The following is a 23,402-nucleotide window of genomic DNA, read 5'->3' on the forward strand; positions in this document are numbered from 1 at the left end:
CCTCTTACAATGGCAGGACTTCCCTTTTGCAGTGGCTGGAAGATGAGAAAGAATGGCGGTTTAGTTTAAACAGCAGTGAACAAGGAAACAGACACAACAATGGGACAATGGCTGAACAGCTTAATATTTTGGAAGGCCTTACTTTAAGGTTCCGCAAGTTGCAGGTAGAAAACGCATATTTAGGGGAATGCACTTGGACAGAACAAGTTCCAAAGGGGCTCAGAATGTGCAGCAGTAAGGGAGTTATATATCTAGCTAAGTGCTCCCTGTGTCCATGTTTTTACATAGGAAATACCATCAAACACTGAGAACTAGAATCTACCAACATTATTATGACATTGGTAGGAATGAAACAAAAAAATGCCCTAGCTGCACATATTGGCTTGCATCCAGGACACAGTTTCAGGTTCACTGTCATTGAGCAAGTCACTTTGGGTGAGAGGGGGGGACCCCTGAATGAATATCTAGAACTGAAGGAGCTCAGATGGCAAATGAGAACTAATGCCACTGAGGCACCAGGACTTAACAGTGCAGTCTCTATTAGTTCTATTTTAAAACTTAAAGCAGAATTTTATATGTAAGTGCTTTATACAGGATGATGTCATGTAGTAATTTTAAGTAGTTATTTGTATTTATGTACGAATTCACTTTTTGTATATAGGAAGTGTTGTCATTTTATGTGATTAAGACAATGTATAAAAGGTGAGGTTTTTGTTACAATGGTATTCTGATGAAGTTTCTGTTATGAGACAAAAGCACTCAATCAATAAATTGGTTGTGGACCTTAATGGCTTCTATCTGGCTTTTTATATCAGTTTGTGGTTGGTGTGTGCTTTTCATATAGTGAGAGGCTATGAAAGTCAGATGTTAGAAAACATCCTGGAACCTATTATAGAACTGAAAAGGACTGAAGCACCTTCACTCACCCTCCCCAGTAGGAGAATGTTAAGAAATTCCACAGAGAATAACAAATGCAAAATAGCTGCATCCTGACATACACTTTGGATTATCACAGTATCAAAAATGTTATTGAAGAAAACTGGGCCATTGTCATAGGAAACCCTTTTCTGATTAACATCTTAAGTGAAGCCCCATCCTTTGTTTATAGGAAGGCCAGAAACATTAGAAGTTTTGTAGAATTTAAACCTAGACCACATGAGAGAAACACTAAAAGATGTGAAGCTAATTGTACATTTAGTATATTTATACAGCAAGCTGATAGTTTTTATTGCCCTTATTTAAAGAAAATCATTAAGACCAGTGCAGGGGTTGACTGTAACACTACAAAAGTAATTTACAGGGCACAGTGCAATGAATGTGATGCATTCTATGTGGGCAAGACTGTAAATAACCTTAAGCATAGGATTTCATGTCATCTGTCAGAAATCCGCTCTGGATGTAAAAATAATGCACTAGCCAAACACCTTTGTCTTCTTAAAAGACACACAGGTTTTAAGTTCCAGATCCAGGATCATATAGACATGGGTGATCTTGAAGGAGACATCCAGAATATTCTGGAGAAACATAAACTCAGTGGCAATTAAAGCTGTACTCTTTTAGGAAGCCTGGACTAAACTACTACTGTTCAATTAAAAGTGTACTGGAACTTAGAAAATTGCCACATTGTTTACATGACTAATTTTATTTTATTTTATTCCACCAGTTGGTTTTAAATACCATTTTAAATCAGTTTTAATTTAAGTGTATATTTTGCTTCCATCATCATACATCTTTTCTTATTATTTTTTCTTTTTCTTGTTCTCTTTTTTCCACTTTATTCAAAATGATGTGCAATAGCAATATTTACTAATTATACAATAATAATATTTTTGTAGAAAGTTTTTAGGGTTCTTGTACACAGACCTGAAGAAGTCTAGAAGGACGAAAGTGATATTTGTTAACAATAGGTTATGAAAATAGAATATGATTTTTACAACTAATTTTTTAAATGCAAAGTGTATATGTATATATTTATATATATTTTTTGATTGCCAATTAGACTAAGCTAAGATTGATATATTTCCAGGCATGTAATATATTGTCTTGGATAAAATCACAGACTTAATAATCTGGTTAAATATGAGGTACCACATCATTATAAATTTTATTTAAAGTACATAAGGGTTATATTATTATGACAGCTACTAAGTAGGGCAGGACCAGCTCGAATGTCACATTGATGGGGAAGGGATGTGAATTTAACATGTGCACCAATAACACTTTGTTTTACAGTACAATAAACCACTCCCTTGCCTGATAAAAAGTATATATATATATATATATATATATATATATATATATATATATATATATATATATATATATATCTAGAAAGCTTGTGAGGAAACTATTACTCTGTTAATTTTGTTTTACTTGGATCGCTTGTCTGTGTACTTAATAAAGGATTTTCGACTGGAAACAGACTGCCTGCCTTGCTTGGATTACTTTTGAATACTTAGTAATTCTGTACAATATTTCATATTATTTATATATATATATTTTTTTTTTACTTGAGTTTAAGTTCGCTACTTCTACTACTATTGTCTGATCTGATTAATATATAGTGATTAACTAGAGATATATGGACTGAAAATCTTCCATACAGAGAAGTTTCTCACACTGTTTTGATTAGTGAAAAAAAAAGACAAAGACTTAAACATTGCGGGGTGGGTGGAACATACAAGTATTTCATGCTGTTGGGAAAGATATTACTGCTCACTGAAGGATCCCAAAGGTAAACCCCAAGGGAAAGAGTTGAAACAATACCTAATGGCAGTGGAAAACACAGATATGAGGAAAATGAGGGAAATTAAGATGGGAGGTTGGGGACTGGATACAGTGTTAAATACTAAGCTCTGTGTTTAGAACCATTTTGCAAATTCTGCACCCCACATGCACTATCTCCTAATTCAAGCATTGTTGAGTATAATTGATTATGTTATTGTTGAGAGTGATATGACAGTCATAGTAAATCATTGCTGAGCTTTTGCTCAAGATTCTGATAGATGTGAGATACAAGCTTTTCATTAAAAGGGAAGAAAAAAAAGTTTTTTATTTAAGTTCTGCTTAAATATTGTAAGTTGCACTTACAGTGACCTATGTGGTGATACTGTTTTTAAGTTCTCTGCTTTTTGTCCATGGTTTAGCCAAAAAAGTTATCTGTTTGCATTTTTTAGTTTGCTCTTCGACCTTGGTCATTTGCAGTTGTGTGAAGATTGTGTATGACAGAAAGCTTTTACCATTGGTTGTACATTATACTGAACTTCTGTTTCAGTAAGTAGATTTACATGTAAAAGGTAGCATTTTGTATTTTGAACTCAGTCTGGGGCCTCTATCTGTATCTTTTAGCTTCTTTCACAGTTGTGGCAGAACTGTTACTTACTGCCAGATTTCAGCCTCATTTAATCATTTATTACAGCATTACTGGAACATTTATGCATAGTCTGCTGCCTTAGTCTGTGGTAGGATTTCAGCAATGGTAGTCTTGTGAAATCTGCTCTAGGATTTGTGCTTCAGTACTTTTTATTGTTGTGTATGATTGCTTAGATTTGCATTCTGTAGACTGGTACCTTAATCTGTTGTGGAGTTGTAATACTGGCAGTATTGTGAATTCTGCTCCAGGGTTTGTGCTTCATTACTTTTTATAGCTCAATGTATCTGTTTTAAGTAGCATTCCAGTGCCTTAATGTTTACCTTGCTACTGTTTTCCCTGTTCTTTGAGTTTGCTCCAGCCCCCACTGAGAGATTAAGCTAAACATTTCTGAAATTGTAATCACAGAACTAGAGCTCCAGTTTGAAATTTTCCCCAACCCTCTCACACTTTTCTTGCTGTGGTTTCCCAACCCTCCCACAGTTTTCTTGTTACTTTCAAACAACTGTCTCTGTCTTCCACCCCTTTTGATAATCTGACTTTCAAAGTCCTCCCCTCCCCTCTTTCATTGTTATTGTCTGTTGTGTAAAGTTTTAAGTACTTTCCCACCCATTATTTTCCATATATCCATAATACTGTGTGTCCACCTAGTAATCCAGTATTGCACTTGAGCAAACCTGTACTACAGATTGTCTCCTGCTCATTTTCCACAGCTTCCATCTGCTTAGTGCCCTCGCCACACTCTGAGGGGGTCCTGAGTTTATCCTGCTATATCTTTGGCACATAAGAGATTTGGTTTGTTGTTTGTATTTCAATTACCTCTTTTGAGTGCTACTGCTTTATTTTTGTTTTTTTTTGTTGATTTTGTCTCTAAATCTTTCTAAAGGTCCCAGTACTTGTTAGGGTAGTTTGTTTATGTTGTTTTGTTGTAGTATTAAACTCACAAACAGTCTCTCTTTGTGTTATTACATCAAGAGTTTAGTAGTATCCAGTACAGACACAAACACCCAGAAAGAAAATTTTATCTACAAAACATCCCTTAAAACTAAAACTTGTAGCTTAGTGTGGCTAAAACAAAGCCATTGCATGGAGAGAAGCATAGAGCAGCTAGTCTGCACATTAAACAGCACTACTATCAAATCTTAGTACAATCTAACGTAGTCTAGTGCCAAACCCAGAGAGCACCCAAGAAGACATCTGTATAACCCAGTCCATGGCCTACAGTAGCCCATGCAAATATGGGTCCGGACAACATGTATATGAAGTTTCCAAATGCCTCCCTAGCCAGCTTGGTAAATATGGGCATCCTGAGACAATGTAGCAGTTGTCTTATGTTCACAGGCAACCAGTTAATGCTTAAAAAACAAACACAGTATACGAGAGATGCATATACACAATTTCACTGGAGGCAAAAATCCTGACTGCAGATGTGTCTCGAAGAGCACATACACTACATACACACACACACACACACACACACACACACACACACACACACACACACACACACACACACACACACACACACACACACACATACCAACCTATGCTGAGCAATCTTCCCAAATATTAAAGACCATCTAAGCCTCTAAATGACAACACCTGTCCTCAGCAATCATTAAAGCATTCACCAAAAGCAAATTAATCACCACACATGTTGCCTACTACCCAGTGGAGCCCAACAATGCAAGCCAACACATTACCCAGGACTAGTAAAGAAAGAAATGGCCAAAGCACTAGGTACAAAACACGATTTTATAACAATAACAGTCTGTTATTGTTATTAAATCGTGTTTAATATCTAATGCTTTGGCTGTTTTTTTCTTTACTAGTTTAGCAGTTTGTTATTTATTTTTTGACATTACCCAGGACTCTTAGCATTAAGGGCTCCATTGTACAACACACAGATGATCCACTCACCATAATTTATAATCATTGTCCATGTGGGTGTTAATGACCAGAGACTTTCTGCATTGGACTATATGAAGAGAAACATTTTTGAATTGAACTGTCTGAATATGTGTGTCAAGCAGGTATGTGCCTTGCTTTGAGCAGGCATTCTACCTTCACCCAGGATGATGCCACAGTATGAACAAAAGGTTATCGACTTCAGTAATTGGCTTAATTTCTTGTGCCTTTCCAGTAAGATTCAATATTTGTCAGCATGGGAGAACATAGTTAATAGACCACATTGTTTTGCAAGGATGGTCTGCAGCTGTCTCCGCTAGGCTTCCAATATTGGCTAAAACTTTATCCATCCCCCTTAGAGCCTTTTTAGGCCATGCCAAATTGACAAACCTAACAATGTTGCAAATAAAACACAAAGAAACCTAAAGGTGTTAACTGCTTAATGCTTGGAGCCTGAACAAGAAACTCAACACCCTACAAGCTCTTCTCACTTTGGAGAGTATAGACATCTGTGCTTAAATCCATGGAAAGTACTCCAGCAGTGCAAGGCTTCAGTGCCTTCAACATATTTAGATGATCAGCTGCTCACACAGGACAAAAGGTGGTGGAGTCTCGCGCTATATCAGCAACAAGCATAAATCTGTGTTGGTTAAACAGGATGATGCCAAGAAATTATCCATGTGCAAATCACCATAGACAAAGTCCCATATCATATCTTAGAAAACTATAGGTCACTCTCTATATCACTAGTATCTAGTAGTGAACTGGTGGCCAATGGTATCACACACACTGACCCCACAGAGATAGCGAACCTGCTAGGGGATAGCTTTGGTGAAAGTTTCACTCCCTTATTCTATCCTAATTTACAACACACCCTCCCCCAAACCCCCCTACCTTACATATCTGAAGAACGGGTCCTCAAAGCCCTGTCCAAGGCAAAGAATATGGCCTCTATGGGACCAGATGACATCCCAGGCTGTCTTTTAAACAGTGTTCCTATCACGTTGTCGAACTTTTAAACGTTCAATCATATGGTCAACACCATATGATTGAACTTTTAAAAGTTTGAACGTTTCAACAGAGGTCCCTGTACATTCCGGCAATGAAAGTTTTCAATTGTCTGCACTGTAGTGCAATCTCAGAGTTGGTATATTTAAAGAGTGAGGGGTGTGGGGGGTGCAGGGTGGCTTGCCCCCTTGCTTAAACTTTCAGGTAGGTTTTTTCTGTTTTTGTTTTTTTTGAACTTTTAAGAGATCAAACATATGGTCTCGACCATATGGTGTTCGAACTTCTAAAAATTCGATTATCTGACATAGACCCTTCTAAACAGTCTAAAACATGAACTATCATCACCACTAAGTACCCTTTTCAATCATAGCCAAATACTAGGCTTTGTTCCTGCTGAATGGACAACAGCTACAGTTAATCCTATCCACAAAGGTGCTCTAGCAATAGACCAGGGGAATTATAGATCTATAAGCCTGACCAGCCTTATCTGTAATGCCATGGAATGTATTATTATGGAACTCATAAATAAAGACAAAGAGGGTCTCACACAGGCCAACAACTGGTGTATTAGTCATGGTCTCAAACTGAATGTAAAGAAATGCATCATCATTCTCTTTGGCACAAACAATGTCCCCACACACTATCAAATCAACAACAATACCCTATGTACCAATGAAGTGGTAAGGGACCTGGGATCACAGGTTGACTGCAACCTTAACTTCAATCACCACATGTCTACCATTGTAAGGAAAGAATTCCACACAGCTGACTTGATTAGCAAAGGTATTGCCTTGAGAGCAAAATAAGGTATAATCCCCTGTACTCGACTCTTAAGTGGCCCGGAATTGAGTATAACCCCCCATTTGGTATGTACCATACTAAGCACCTGCAGCAATTAGAGAGACCTCAGTGGTTTATAACAAAGAAGATCAAGGGCCTCCAGCATGTGCCTTACACAGAATAATAGAAGTTCCTGTCACTATAGTCCATATTGTATAGACATCTAAATTGAGATTTATGCCTGGCCTACAGAGAAACCCAAGACCCAAACCTAATGAACTTACTGCATATCTGTAAATCAAATGGGTCTATGGGTACCCATTCCAGGGACTTAAATGTGGCCTGGGACTAAATAGGACATGCTGGAGGGACAGATTTATCTCGCAACAACTGACACATCTTTGGAACAGGCTACCAATTCATGTGAAACAGAGCACCTCTATGACACTGTTGAAGAGGAACCTGGACAAGTGGATGGGACACCGCACCAAATTATTGACTTCAACAATTGGCTAAGAATCTGGTGTCATTCTAAGGGGATCCAGTAGCTGTCTGCCTGGGACGACATGGTCGATAGACCACGATGCTTTGCCAGAGATGGCCTGCACCTGTCACCCCTGGGATTCCGGATACTGGCTAAGGCTCTTGCTGCCCCTATAGTGCCTTTTTTAGGCAAGGTTCAAATGACAAATTCACCACCGTAACAGGAACAGGCAAGCAAAATCTGAGGGTAATGCTACTCAGTGCTAGAAGTCTAAATCTCAAAATGCACTCCCTCAAGGCACTCCTTAAAATGGAGAACATCGATATCTGTACAGTGATTGAGACCTGGTTCAAGGCTGCAGAGAGCACCCCTGCATTACCAGGCTATAACCAATACCACACTTTTCGGCCACCTAACCTGGACCGAAACACCAAAGGTGGAGGTGTGTCCATATTCATTAATGATATCCACACCGCCAGGTTAGTTGCTCAGCATAATGCATCCAAAGTTATACAAATGCAACTAACTCTGGACAAAACTGCAATCCAAATTGTAGCTTGCTACAGATCACCCACCATGCCCAGGATTCCCACTCCTCTTTTCTTGATATACTTGAAAATATTAGTGTTCAACCAAACTCCCTGATAATGTGCAATTTCAACTACCCCACCAATAACTGGGAAAACTACTCATATACCAACTCCTTCGCTCAACGCTTTCTGGAATTCATAAATTCCAATGCCCTAGATCAACTTATCCACACCCCCACCAGGGGCAACAATATCCTAGACCTAGTCATTACCAACATGAGTGACTGGTGTTCCACACCTGAAGTCAACTCCTCATTGGTCAGATCCGACCATAAGCTAATCACCCTAGATATCCACATCCCGCCCCACCCCCCATTAAGGAAATCATGGTAAAAAATTTCTCCAAAGCCAACTTCATGCTTCTTAAGACACAAGTGGCAAACTTCATGACACCCATGCAGATGGGCAATACAGTTACGACTGCTGAAACCTACACAGATGCACTCTGTAAGCCTTACACGACTGCATGGATCATGCTATCCCAAACAGAACCAAGATGCTATCCTCCAAAAAAGGAAGCCAGTCTGGTGGCCCTCTGCCATAAACAATCTCTAAAACAGAAGGAAGAAACTGTTACAAAAGAGAGTAAAATCGCATGAGTTGAGGAGTTCCCTGGTCAGGCTCAGTATGAAGCTCAGATCCCTTATAAGATCCTCCAAAGCCACTGATTCTAGGGACAACCACAAAGCATTCTATAGCTATGTCAAGAATCTCAATGGCAACACCCAGATCTGCTCTGAGTTACAGCACAATAGCATGAAAATTACAGAACCAACTGATATTGCCAACGTCCTGGTAGATAGGTTCAGTGCTAACTTTAGCCCCCCTCTCACCCCCTAAAGGGCCCATATCTATACAGGAAGAATGCAGAGTCCCTGTAATCACAACTACGCAGGTGAAAGCTGCACTCTCTAAAGCCAAAAACACAGCATCCATGGAAATGGACAACATCCCAGGCTGCGTTTTACATGAACTTCAGAACGAACTGGCTCCCCACTTAAGCACCATGTTCAATCATAGTCTCACGTCATGCTTTGTGCCCATTGAATGGCATGCAGCAACAGTTATCCACTCTACAAAGGGGGAGCCACCACTGAGCCCGGGAACTATCGCCCTATTAGCCTGATGAGCCTGGTCTGTAAGGCCATGGAACGTATCATCATGGAACTCATAAACAAAGACATTGGTAACCTCCAAACTCTGGACCCCATCCAGTTCAGGTTTGTGAAAGGCAGATCATGCCTCCTGAACCTGATTAAATTCTTTGAGGCAGTCACCAAAGCTGTAGACGTGGGTAAGGTGGTTCACACAGCCTAGCTTAACCTCGTCAAGGCTTTCGACACCATCCCCCATTCTGGAGTTATAACTAAACTCACTAAACTAGGTATAAATCCCTATGTCACAAGATGGGTTGCCAGCTGGCTCACTTACAGAACCTACACTGTAAAAGTTGCAGACTCCAAATCTGACTTCAAATCAGTGACAAGTAGAGTACCACAGGGTTCAGTCCTGGGACCTCTCCTGTTTGGTATCTACTTCTCTGAAGTACAGACTAACACAGAAGGCCTTTGGCTAATGAAGTTCACAGATGACTGCAAACTAGGAGCCATAGTTGAGTCCCTAAATTATGTGGACATCCTACAGAAGGGCCTCACTGAGACAGTTGCCTGCTGTCAGAGCCATGGCCTCAAGCTCAATGCCAAAAAGTGCATTGTCATCCCCTTTGGTAAAAACTCTGTACCCATGAACTACCACATAGGCATCAGTCTACTTAACACCAAATGTGTGATAAGTGACCTGGGGACCCAGGTGGACAGTAGTCTCTCCTTTGATAATCACATTGCCACAGTAGTCAGGAAATCCTTCTACATAGCGCACCTCATCACAAAAGGGTTCTCATTTAGAAAAAAAGAGGTCATTGTTCCACTCTACTTGACACTCATTAGACCCATTATAGAGTACAACGCCCCTTTTGGGGGTCTATATCACCATATGGAATGGTGAAAATGCCAAACGGTGAAAATATCGAATGTTAACGAAACAAGATGAAAAGCGAATAAAACCAATAAATCTTCAAATATATATAAGCAGAGTAGAGAAACCTCTTGTGTATATCCTTTTGTATTCAACAAAAAAAAGTAGACAAGCGAAAAAAAACAAAAAAAGTAAACAGCCAAAAAAAACTGCATTATCTTGAACCAACCACTTTTTTTTTCCAGATGCGACTTCATTCATCAGAATGATGTTCACAACAATGAACTTGCTATTGTGGGGGGGCTGTGCCCCCCACACCCCCCACTAAATATATATTCCAACTCCAAGGTCGCACTACAGTGAGGAAAGGGCAAATAGCCCAATCCCCAGTGAACTGCGACCCCAAAAACACAAGTTCGTTCTCGTGAACTTTCGATATTATCACCGTTCGGCATTTTCACCATTCAATCTAGTGATATAGACCCCCTTTTGGACTGGACCTCACAATACATCTGCAACAGCTGGAAAGGCCACAGAAGTAAACAGATGCCCTACACTGGCCGTCACAAAAAACTCCAGCTTTACTCCATAGCATATCACTTACTCTGAGGTGATCTCTGCCTAACATATAAAGCTATGTCAAACCCAGAGCTGTTGGACATGCTACACCTAAAGAAATCCCAGTCCCTCCGAGCTACATGCTCTAGGGACCTAAACCTTGTCACCACAATAAACGGGACATGCTGGAGGGATAGATTCCTGTCCCAGAGACTTCCCATACTCTGGAACAAGCTACCCATCAATGTCAAGCAAAGTTCCTCATTAGCACTCTTCAAGAAAAATCCTGATAAGTGGATGGGAAGTAGGAAATACACCCCGGGGATCACTTCTGTGGCTCTGCTCGACAGGAGCACAGGAAAATAATTTTCCTGGGTGGCATAAGCCAGGGAACCATGTTGGCTAGGCTTACTTAGGCCCTTGGGCCGATAGCCTAGTACCTACCTATGATCCCCATGCTCTGGGACAGGATACTCATCTATGTGAAACAGAGTCTATCCCTAACCCTATTTGAGCATAAACTTGACCAATGGATGGGAAATCAGAAATTTATCACAGGTCTCTGCCCTGTGTTTTTGATAAACAGAGGCAGACAGTAATGCCAGACTAAAATACTCCCAACCCCACCACACACACACACACACACACACACACACACACACACACACACACACACACACACACACACACACACACACACATACATATGCACATGATGTCTCAGAACTTCCTAATTAATATACCCCCTCCTAATAAACACCTGTGGTACATAAGGACACAATTGGGTTCAGTTGCATGGCTAGGCTTTTAAAGGCACTGGTGGTCATTAGCCTAGTATATACCTATACATACATACATATATATATATATATATATATATATATATATATATATATATATATATATATATATAAAGACAGGCAGTCAGATAGAAACAAATAATATAGACAGCAAGAAGTTTTTGTTGCAAATTTTTATACATGAGTTAAGTGGTACCTTTTGATGCTAGAATGACCTGTCTCAATTTTCCATGATCTTTCCTGATGCCTAGTCTCGCTCTCTCGCTTTCTGTCATTCATCTTATTTTCTTAAGGCATAAAAACAAGAGTACACCAATGGCTGAATTACCTCAAAAGTATTCACGAACAACCACAGCTGGTTTACCGTTTATTGAAGAGAATAAAAGCAGGATCCAAAAGTAAAGTGAGCGCTTTCACGTCCAACAATGACGCTTCTTCAGACTTCAAAAAATACCCAAAAACTACACTCCTTATATACAGCTTAATTGATATACTTAAACAAGTTAATTGCAAGCAATTAAGGTAATTAAAATTAATCAAAGCTGAACTAAAAGCATGTCCTACTAAAAACATGTAGTGCAACAGGAATATGTAAAAAAGACAAAAGATCGTTCTTATCAATGGGTTCTAATTTATTAAAACTAGCCAAACTTTCAAGGAAATGTTGTGTGTCCCTCAATATATGTTGTGTTTCATTGACAACAGGTTTGAACATTGTATCCAAGTATATTGATAATGGTTCGGTTAGCCATCCCTTACTTGAAACAATTGGTCTCAATGGGGGATCCATTAAATTCTTGTGTCCCTTTGGAAGTCCCCTAAAGGTGGGAACCAATGGATTTTCCACTATAAAATACTTGTATAGCTCAACATTGATAACATTGCTCAATAATAAATCATATAAATGTCCATACACATTCTTAATTAACATATTGAGAGAACTACCATTCAATGTTTGGTACGTCTCACTGTCTGATAACATATACTCTATTTTGTCATTATACATCTCCTTGTCCATCACCATGATGGCTCCCCCTTTATCTGCCTGTCTAATTACAATGTCCACATTGTCCTGTAAGCTTATGATGGCTTCCTTCTCATCTTTGGTAGTATTATATATATCTATACTTGGATAAAATGTTTTTGTCACACTAGATGTCAGATCCCTGTTTACCTCCATACCCAACAAGACAGGAATTGAATATGTTAGATTATTTTTATTAGATAAAAATGTGACCAACAATTTGATAATTAGATGGACATTATTATTAGAACTTATTCTAGAGAATAATGTACTGTTATATGATAGAGCATATTACCTACAAAGGAAGGGGGTAGCAATGGGGACCCCTTGTGCCAACTCATATGCCAACCTGGTGTTGGCATATTGGGAAGGCACATATGTTCTGTGGAACCCAGACTACTCGGAACATCTCAGATTTTATAGTCGTTTTGTGGATGATGTGTTCTTGGTGTGGAGAGGAACGGAAGAAAGATTACAAGAATTTATCCACTATATTAATGGTACGACAAATTTTCTTGGGTTTGAAAGCACACATTCTAGCAACACAATTGAATTTCTAGATGTGAGGTTAACTAAGACAAGTACAGGTATCAACACTGAACTGTTTAGAAAATCATGCTGGAGGAACAATTTATTACATCGGACCAACATGCATCCTCGTCATGTGTATTCCAATGTAGTTGATAATCAAGCACTGAGATTGTCTAGATTAACCACACAGGATGACGTTTATAGACAACATACAGTTAATCTGGCTAATAACTTCATATCTAGAGGGTACAAGACAGCAGAGGTACAGGGAGCCATATCAATGAGTGACCAACATAGAAAGGGTAAAGGAACCCCATTTTTCAACAGGGTGGACCATGATTTTTCTTCTTCCTCGCCACATACTAAGCAGATCACAACCAGAGCGGCCAAGAATAGGCTCACCATTTCCTTCACCAATAGGAACAGTCACATTAAGCGTATCATTAGCGACAATTGGAAGTTGCTTATGTATGATGATCATGTTAGACGGCTAGTGAGTGATCAACCTAATATATCATATAGGAATATGAAATCTCTTAACAGGATCTTATGTTATGACAACACTGTAGACGAGTCTAACAGGTCCAACAGAATAGGCACATTTCCCTGCCGTTCATGCAACCAATGCCAATATATAGATGATGATCAGACTTTCAAACATCCCATTACTGGGCATGTCTATAAGTTCAAAGGATATGCTGATTGTAGGACTACTGACGTAGTCTATTTAGCTCAGTGTCAAGAATGTTTTAAGTTTTACGTAGGCAAAACTAACAGGACATTGAGAGAGCGAATTAGAGAGCATATTTATGCTATACACAAAGAAAATACCAACAACGCTCTGGCTCAACACATACTTGATAGTGGACTTAGACATTCCTTCAGGTTCAAAGTATTAGAAAACGAACACATAGATTAGGTAACTTTAAAAACAAGTTAGAAGAGATAGAAAATAGATGGGTGGTGAGGTTGCAAGCACATATTTATGGATTGAATGATAAAATCACATTGAAGCCACATTTGGCAGCACGATCCTTAAAACATTAACTTCTATTCATATTTATAAGCATTATATGTATTTTATTCATGTGAAGATGCAAATATTATTTTATATGTTAGTTTTTAAATGATGTTTTTACATATTCCTGTTGCACTACATGTTTTTAGTAGGACATGCTTTTAGTTCAGCTTTGATTAATTTCAATTACCTTAATTGCTTGCAATTAACTTGTTTAAGTATATCAATTAAGCTGTATATAAGGAGTGTAGTTTTTGGGTATTTTTTGAAGTCTGAAGAAGCGTCATTGTTGGACGTGGATCCTGCTTTTATTCTCTTCAATAAACGGTAAACCAGCTGTGGTTGTTCGTGAATACTTTTGAGGTAATTCAGCCATTGGTGCACTCTTGTTTTTATGCCTTTGGATTGACTGTGAATATTACGGAGTGCTTTACCCGGCAACTTTCATTTTGTTCCTCATCTTATTTTCTTACAGAAGAATTACTTATTAGAATAACTGTTATGTATGTTGTTTTCTATGGTATCATATCCCTTACTTATTTATCAATAACTTTGTTGGTTGTTTTTCATATCTTTAGTTGTTCAATATTTCAGTGTGCCTGACTGTAGCAAAATGGTTTCCAGACTACGTCGTAAGCCCCATGAAGTTAAATCTCTCACGTTTTCTTTATTCATTATTTTATTTAGTTATCTCAGTCTTTTTCCAGCATGTGTTATAAGCATAATTAAAATTCATTGATAAATTATTATATTTCATACAATTCATTTAAACTTCTGTAACAATTTACTCAAAAACATTGGGCTTAATACTTTACTCTGCAGGATAGTTCAAAGTAGCAATGATAAATAACTCTCAGAAGCTTCTGACTTTATACTGTTTCACTGACCTTCGTCCTCTGTTAACAGTGTAATGGTGTAATAGTAACTCAGAATTATGGTCAGTGTGGTCACATATGCAGTTATACTATAATACTGACACGAGTCAACTTTTTGCTTTGGTTTTAGTGTTTTTTTTTCTTTCCAAAATGTATCTGATAGGATAATAAATCCAGTATAAATGAGCTTCCTGCAGTAAGGACAGTTCTAAATTTCAATTTTTTTTCTCTGATGTATTGGTTTTGTGTGTCATTCACAATGTGTTTACCTGGAATGCATAGCAGTTGCATGGTTGAGGCTAATAATGTTTGCTAAATGGCTTCAACTAATTTTATGTTCTCTGTTGTGATTTGCAAGTGCATTGGACAGTGTATAGGACCAAGACTGGCTACACAACAACGACAGGTCTTCTGCCAGGCAAAGAATGGGACTGTATTATCTTCAGAGCACTGCAGCAGTCTACCAAGGTACTGTAACAAAGGACATAGATACCTGTTTGTTTTCAAAAGCCAAAATTTACTGCCACGTCTACCCAATAAAAGCCATTATCTCATAAATTGTATAAGCTACTAATGTAACTGTTGCAGTGTGTTTGCTTGTGTGGCATTCTGTTGTGCGAGTCTGTTTAACATCCAAGATGTAATCAATTAACATAGTGCAACCAATTGCAAGTCTAGTGATTATGCAGTTTGCATGTGTGCAAACCATTCCAAAATATACTCACTTACTCACTGTGTCATTTCAGTGACCGATGTCAATGCAATTTCCTAATAGGTGTTCACAACTGGCTAGTTCTACTGAGATTTGCAACCAAGCACCATTCTGAAAGCATCACACTTTCAAACAAACTGCCTTTTTTAAAAATCAAATCAATACACATTGTGAGAAAAGAGACTTTTGAACATGTTCCAGTTTTCTACCCTTGGAATTCATTTTTTTCAGTCACTGGCATATGCAGAAAAAACAAGGTTGTTCTCGTAAGAACAGCAAAATAAAAATTAAGTGACAAACATGATTCTTAGAAGTTCCCTGTCCATGACCATATTAGAAGTAAAACTGATTACAAACTTTGTCTTGTGTTCTTGTGAGTGATGGAACTTTTGTGAGACATGTCTTTTGATTTCTTTCTTATCAAAATGGATAGCATTTGTGCTAACTCTAGATTCAGCTACCAAGTAGACAGGCCCAACCATGCTTTTGAGATCATACATACTGAATGTAATTTCACAAGATGATTATACATTTCATGGAGGAAGAGCAAAATCAGTGGCTTAAGCCTTCTACCTGCATAACATAAGTAAAAGGCAGGACAGCTGTGATCCTTGGCTAAATGTTCCTTGTATTCACCAGCATATCGCAGGCCAGCATATAAACAGAAACAAACCTCTGGTAGTAGGAGACAATATAAAATGTTAATGCTCTCTCTCTTTTGTGCAAAGCATGTGCTATGAGGTGAACAGACAAACTTCAAAACCAATAAAAATTGTGATTTAAGTTGGAATTACCAGATAGCATGTTTCAGTGTTTTTTGCTTTTTATTTCTGGTTCGGTGAAACATTGTTCCTGAAAGTGCACTTTCAGTGAAATAAGTTCGCATTTCTGCTCTTCAAAAAATGTGTTTTAGTAGAATAGAAGTAGACCCATAAGCATATAGGTAACCATTTGAAATGTTGGGACGTGTTAGAGCGAATCCTGAAATATGGAGACTGAATCGCCAAAAGAATGGACTTATATATACTAAGTCCAAGATAAAATTTCTCAAAATATTCCCTTGTCTTCAAAATCTGGCACTGTCAGAGTTGGTATTTATAAGTTTGGGTGGTGTGAGGGGCTTGTCCCCCCTGCAAAAATAAGTTTGAAGAAAAAGAGTGATTTTCAAGATTCAGTTCCCGCGGTGGTGGTACTGCGGTAGAGTTGTCGCCTCACAGTAAGACGCTGTCCGGTTCGATTCTCAGCTAGAGCGTCTTCTGCGTGGAGACATGCGTGAATGGGCGTACCTTCGTTGAAGGTTGTGCGTCAGGCCTGGCAAGCTGGTATGTAAAAATCAACTGCCAATCATTAGCGGACCGGAGTTCCGCTGTGGCGACCCCTAACTGGGAAAAGCCGAAAGACACAAAAACATTCTTCTCCTGTGTTTTCGGTCCTTTTTTTTTTCCAGCTTGTCTGCACTCAGCATTTTATATGTACATGTGTATATATATATATATATATATATATATATATATATATATACAGAGAGAGAGAGAGCGAGAGAGAGATCTAGATTAGATAAGATTCGTATATCCATATAGACTCTTAGCTCTAGTAGGATTAAGCCTCAGCATACTCAGTCTCTCACATATAAAAGAGCCACCATCGTGTGGCCGTAAGCCATCCACATCCACAATTGGAGAATATAAGCAGAAATGATCTAACAGTTGGTGATTGCATTGTCAGACACAGTGCCACCATGCTCACAAGACTGGACAAGTACAGGGTAGCAGTTACTTGCCTCTGCACAGACAGGATCTTGACATCACATGGCTTCTTCAGTCACTCACTATAGGCAAACATGAATTGGACTTAGTCATTGTCTCTGCACATTCAAAAGAACTTCTGTACTTTGCCCTAATTATTTAATAATTGTATTTATGTATTTACATTTTGTTGTTCAGGTTGAACTGCTGTGCACTGCCCACTTTTAAAGAAGGCCTGCATATATTAAGGTACATATAAAAAAACAGCAACAAATAATGTAGAAATTATATGCATTCTAACATCAAAAGAAGATAATGTTGGTTTAATATTTGGGGCAAAGTAAAAGAGGAGTACTTATATTAATTGTAAGAGGAGCTTGAATAGCGATAGAAGAGGAAAAAAGATAATAATAGAAGATACAAAACACGTGCAACACATAGCTCACAAAGCCAGTGTGCCGAACAGTCACAGCCCTTAAGGCTAAACAACACACCTGATACACTTGTAATAGGTGACTCTATCGTCAGGCACACTGACGTCCCGCTCGCCAGGCTGAACAAGGAGAAGGTCACGGTGAGCTGCCTGTCGGGCGCTAGGATCCGCCACATAACACAAGCACTCAGGTCACTCCAAGGCAAGTACAAATATGACTCAGTCATTGTCCATGCTGGTGTGAATGACCTGAGATGTACCTCCCTGGACTACATGAAAAGAGACATGGAGGAGCTCTCTGAGCATGTAACCCAGGCCGGTATGACCCTGACCTTGAGTAGCATCTTACCCCCACCTAGAATAATGCCATAATATGAAGACAAGATGATCAATTTCAACAATTGGCTTAAGTATTGGTGTCATTCAAAGGGGATCCAATGCCTGTCTGCCTGGGATGACATGCTCGACAAGCCACGATGCTTCGCTAGGGACGGCTTGCATCTGTCACCCCTGGGCTTTCGGTTATTGGCAAAGGCTCTTGCCACCCCCATAGTGCCTTTTTTAGGCAAGGCTCAAAAGACAAACCCACCTCCATAGGTATCACAAGGGATAATAAACTAAGAGTAATGCTATTCAACCCCAGAAGTCTAAACCTCAAGATGCATGCACTCGAAACTCCCCTTAGCATGGAGAACATCGATATCTGTGCAGTAACAGAAACCTGGTTCAAGGCTCCCGAGAGCACCCCAGCACTACCAGGTTATACCTCATACCATATTTTTCGGCCCCAAAACTTGGACCGAACCTCAAATGGAGGGGGAGTATCAATATTCGTCAAAGATACCCACACCTCCAGGTTCGTGGCACAGCACGAAGCATCAGAGACTATCCATGTGCAACTAACAGTGGGTAAAACTGCCTTCCAGTTTATAGCCTGCTACAAACCACCCTCCCAAACCCAGGAACCCCACTCAGCCTTCCTGAGAAAACTGGAAAATATGAAGGTCTCTCCAAACACCATTATATTGGGCGACTTCAACTACCCTAACATAGACTGGGAGCATTACTCCTGGCTCCAGCACCCTGGCTTAAAGGTTCACAAATTTATAAACTCAAATAGCATCTCTGGAACAACTTGTTCGCCACTCCACAAGGGGAAAACATACTGGACCTGATCATCACCAGCATGGGGACTCTATGCTCCAGACCAAGTGTATCCTCACTGGTGAATCAGACCATAAACTAATTTCACTGAATATTCACATCTGACCCCAGCCCTGCCCAGAAAACCACAGTGAAAGAAGCTTCTCTAAGAAACCAAATTTCACACTCCTCCAAAACTTGAGGTGGAATCCTTCAAAGCCGAGACCTCAATGGAAAATACGGTCCAGACCACAGAATCCTTTATTAACGCATTCTATGAACACCTTCAGGAATGCATGGATCATGCAATCCCAAATAAAACCATCAATCCAACTGTTATTAATAGAGTAATAGAAGGTGTACATAAGGAGTTAAAAAGTAGGTTAAAATTTTGAAATGATGATAGATGATGATTTGTTAAAGCTTTTGTTGGTAGCCAAGGCCACAACCCCATTTTCAAAGAAACATTACCAAGATTCACAAGTCACTCAGTGACCCACCCTTTGAGCCAGGTATGGACGGGGTGGGTCACTGAAATATTATCAATTGGCTTGAATGCACTTTAAAACCTTATGTGGAGAAAGTAAGTACAATATTAAAAGATTCAAAGGGCTTTTTACAAGTTGTGAGTGATTTTCAGCAAAAACAAATACACAATAATACCATTTTGGTCACATTAGATGTGCAAAATCTTTTCACGGTCATTAGTAACAGCTATGGTATAAGAGCAGTAGGGCATGTTTTGAAAGACATGGGTGAGGAAGATAGCAAGGTTAAGTTGATATGCAGACTATTGTCCTTAGTCCTTGAGAACAACGTTTTCATAGGGGGCAAACAGGCATATAGACAGGCACAGGGGGTATATAAGGCTGCCCCTGTGCCAACTAATTTGGTACTCTATTTTGGGAGAAAGAGAACATTTTTAACAAAGGAATGGACACAGCATTTAGAAGACCTACACGCGTTTGTGGGCCGATGTTTTTATGTTTGGCAGAGACACTGACAGATGAGTTATACAAGTTCTTACCCAGAATATCTTGCGCTACAACAACCTTCTTTAGATTTACCTTACTCATTCAGGGTGAACAGATAGATTTTTTTTTGGATGTAAGGATAAAATGTACATGTGAAGAGGTTTACTTCCAGTGTATATGGGAAAGATTGCTGGAAGAACCATTTATTATCCTATGACAGCATGCATCCCGCTATATGTTTTCGAACATTTTACAAACCAAGTTTGTAGAACATCCAGGCTATGTATGGATGATGAAGAATTTGACAGAGAAGTTGAGGGGTTAAGAACATTTTGGTCAGAGGTTATAATACCAGATATGGTTAATAGGGTGGTAGATTTGAGTACACAAAAGAGAGCTAATAATACAAACCATGGTTGAGACAATTAATAGAACTGAAGGGAAACACATCCAAAAACCAAGAGATCTGATACAATAGGTTACATATTTCACTATAGTAGTAATATAAAATGATATACAGAATATAGTATGTAAAATTGGAATATATTAGTGATGTCAGATTGCAGAATCTGATAGGTGTGACACCTACGTTTGGCTATGAAGCGAAACAAAACCTTAAGGATATGTTGTGTGGTGAAAAGTTTGGTTCTGGACAGAGACCCTTGTTGAATAAGATAGGAACCAGTCCCTTGCGGTATGTGTAAAAGGGCTTGCAGTAGTATAAATAAGAACCCCCATTATAGACATCCAATAAATGGTCCAGTCTTTTCCATTTTCAAAGCAAGAGCTACTTGCAGGACATCTAATGTGATATATTTGGCGAGTGCACACAATGTCCAACATGTTGGGATGACCAACAACATGTGTTAAAGGTCAGGATATTACCAACATCACTCTTCCATTAGGAATGGAGACCAACACAATGCTCTATAGACATTTTGATGGACAATCCAACACATGCATACACATTCAAAACCATAGTGAGCGTGAATTTAGGTGTTAAGAATTGATATTAGGTTACTACTGCAAAACACTTGAATCAAAATGGATCATAACATTATCTGCACATAGGTATCCAGGTTTAAATGAAATGGTACCTTTAAAACCTACTTATACAAAAATGGCGGGTAATATTACTGATTTTGATTAGTTTTGCTTCATGATTTAAATTGTAAAGACCTCCAGATTGTTTCAATTGTCTGATGAAGGGTTGGAGAACCGAAAGCTTACCATTATTGGATTCGTGTGGTTTTAATAAAGAAGAAAAACTTCATAACTGTCCTGGCCAATCCTTTTCTTCTTTTTGTTTTCAATTATTTTGGTTTGGCGAGACTTCAGCTCAAGCACAAAACATTGTTTTTAATCCCAAATAAAACCAAGACCCAATCCTCCAAAGTTAGGCGTCCTGTCTGGTGGACCCCAGCCATAAACAAACTATACAATAGAAGGAGGAAGCTACTATATGATAGAGCAAAATCCCAAAGGAGAGCATCTCTGATCAGTATTAGCAAAAAACTCGGGCACTCATAAAATTGTCACAAAGGCCAGCAGAGAGAAAAATTGCTCAGGACATAAGGATAATCACAAGGCTTTCTTTAGTTATGTTAGGAACCTGGGTGGGAATTCCCAGATATGCTCAGAATTAGTCCAAAATGACAAAAAATACACCAAACCCACAGACATTGCAACATCCTAGCTGACAGGTTCAGTGCAAACTTCTCCCCCCCTTCCCCACCAAAAGGGCAAATATCTATCCCAGCAGAGTGCTGCCCCCCTGACATCTCAGATGCTCAGGTAAGAGCCGCCCTTACATATTACTCACAGAGATACAAGATCTGGGCTAGGCTAGCTAGATTTTATATCTCACAGGAACATGTGCATTTAATTGAAGGTCTTGAAATGCACTTTAATAACTAAGATCAATAAGCCAATAATTAAAGTAAAAACACAAGGTAATGAAATGAAAATGAGACACTGGCACTTCCCCACCTACCGGTTGAAAAGAGAGGAATTTAAGGAGTGGGTTATGGAATTAATTCAGGAGCTACTAGAGAAGACAGGTTTGTCTTCTGAAAGCATAGCTACGGAGTGGGATAAAATTAAAGTGGAGTTTAAAACTAGGCTGGAAGTAAAAGAAAGGGAGATATGGTTAAGCAATAACAAGAATTATTTAGAGGGATTGACAAATGTTTTTTATATTTATATGTTTTTGTACAAAAGTATTGCAAAATAGGGGGAATCTCTCAGATCAAGAAAAGGAACAACTGCAGAATGCTAAACAGAAAATAATGGATTACCTCGATAATATGCATGAGTTTAGAAAGATTGCTGTTAAGCAACTGTTTTTTGATAATAATTCTAGAGCACAAACACTTCTAGCACAACAATTCAGGAAACAAAAAGTGGAAAGGGCAGTCACCAAGCTTAGGGAGCCTATAACAAGGAAGATAACAAGAGACCCTGTAGAAGTATTAGAAATATAGTTTGGAAATTTTATGAAAATTTGTATAAAGCAGAGAATATGGAATTCAAGAAAAGGTACAAATGGAAATGATAATGCAAGAATTAAATATGTCAAAGTTAAAGGAAGACGACGCTCAATTACTAACAGTTAGGACAGGAAGGGATGAGATAAAATGGCTATGTATAACCAATCTACAGGAAGGTCCCCAGGAATACTTGATATTCCTCTGGAAGTTTGGAAGTTAGGAGGGAAAAAATGATAAAGATCTGGAAGGTTTTGTTTAACAGTATTTTAAGAGGAGGAGAAGTTCCAGCATCCTGGAAGAGAAGAAGGCGATGAGCCAAGGGTAATACCTAAAGAGGAGTAAGATCCATGGATCAACCCCGTACAGGCCCATTTCAATACTAAACCATGATTATAAAGTGTTCATGTTTATAATGGCTAAAATAATGGCAAAAGTGATGCCAAAATTGATAGATATGGATCAGTGTGGTTTTGTGGAGGGGAGACAAACATTTGACAATATTAACAGAACAATGATGATCCAGAGGGAAGGAGAATGTAAGAAAATGTCACTTTTACTGGGGGATCTTGATGCAGAGAAAACATTTGACAGAGTAGACTACAATTATAAGGTTGATTAAAAGAATATATGAGGGATCAGAAGCGCAAATTAAACTGGGTGGGGTCCTCTCCGATAATTTCTGCTTGAGTAGTGGAAGCAGGCAGGGTTGTCCGCTTTCCCCTTTGTTGTTTGCATTATATTTAGAACCATTGGCAAAGAAAATAAGGGACTCAAATTCAAAGGATATAGTGGTATGATAATCAGAGGAAAAGCTGGCTCTCTATTTGCAGATGATATTAGTACATACATGACAAAACAGAAAGGGCATTACAGTGTTGTGGAACATTTTAAGACACTTTCAGATCTTCTTGGGATACAAAAGTAATGAAGGTAAAGCAAAGACAATAGCAGTAAATTATGTACCCACACATGAATTGGTCCAACGA

General features: G+C 38.8%; 1 protein-coding gene across 1 annotated transcript in view; it reads left to right on the top strand.

Moving 5' to 3' along the window:
* The window catches only part of ADAMTSL1 (ADAMTS like 1), a 4,128,157-nt gene that overhangs the window by 3,952,610 nt on the left and 152,145 nt on the right, over positions 1 to 23,402 (top strand). Inside the window, exon 27 of the mRNA XM_044061207.1 lies at positions 15,279 to 15,388. Coding sequence (XP_043917142.1) covers positions 15,279 to 15,388 — 110 coding nt within the window. The remainder of the gene's footprint in view (positions 1 to 15,278; positions 15,389 to 23,402) is intronic.

The sequence above is a fragment of the Protopterus annectens genome, chromosome 2.part0, assembly GCF_019279795.1.
Source record: "Protopterus annectens isolate FY-2018-M chromosome 2.part0, PAN1.0, whole genome shotgun sequence".
In the NCBI taxonomy this organism is placed as follows: Eukaryota; Metazoa; Chordata; order Ceratodontiformes; family Protopteridae; genus Protopterus; species Protopterus annectens.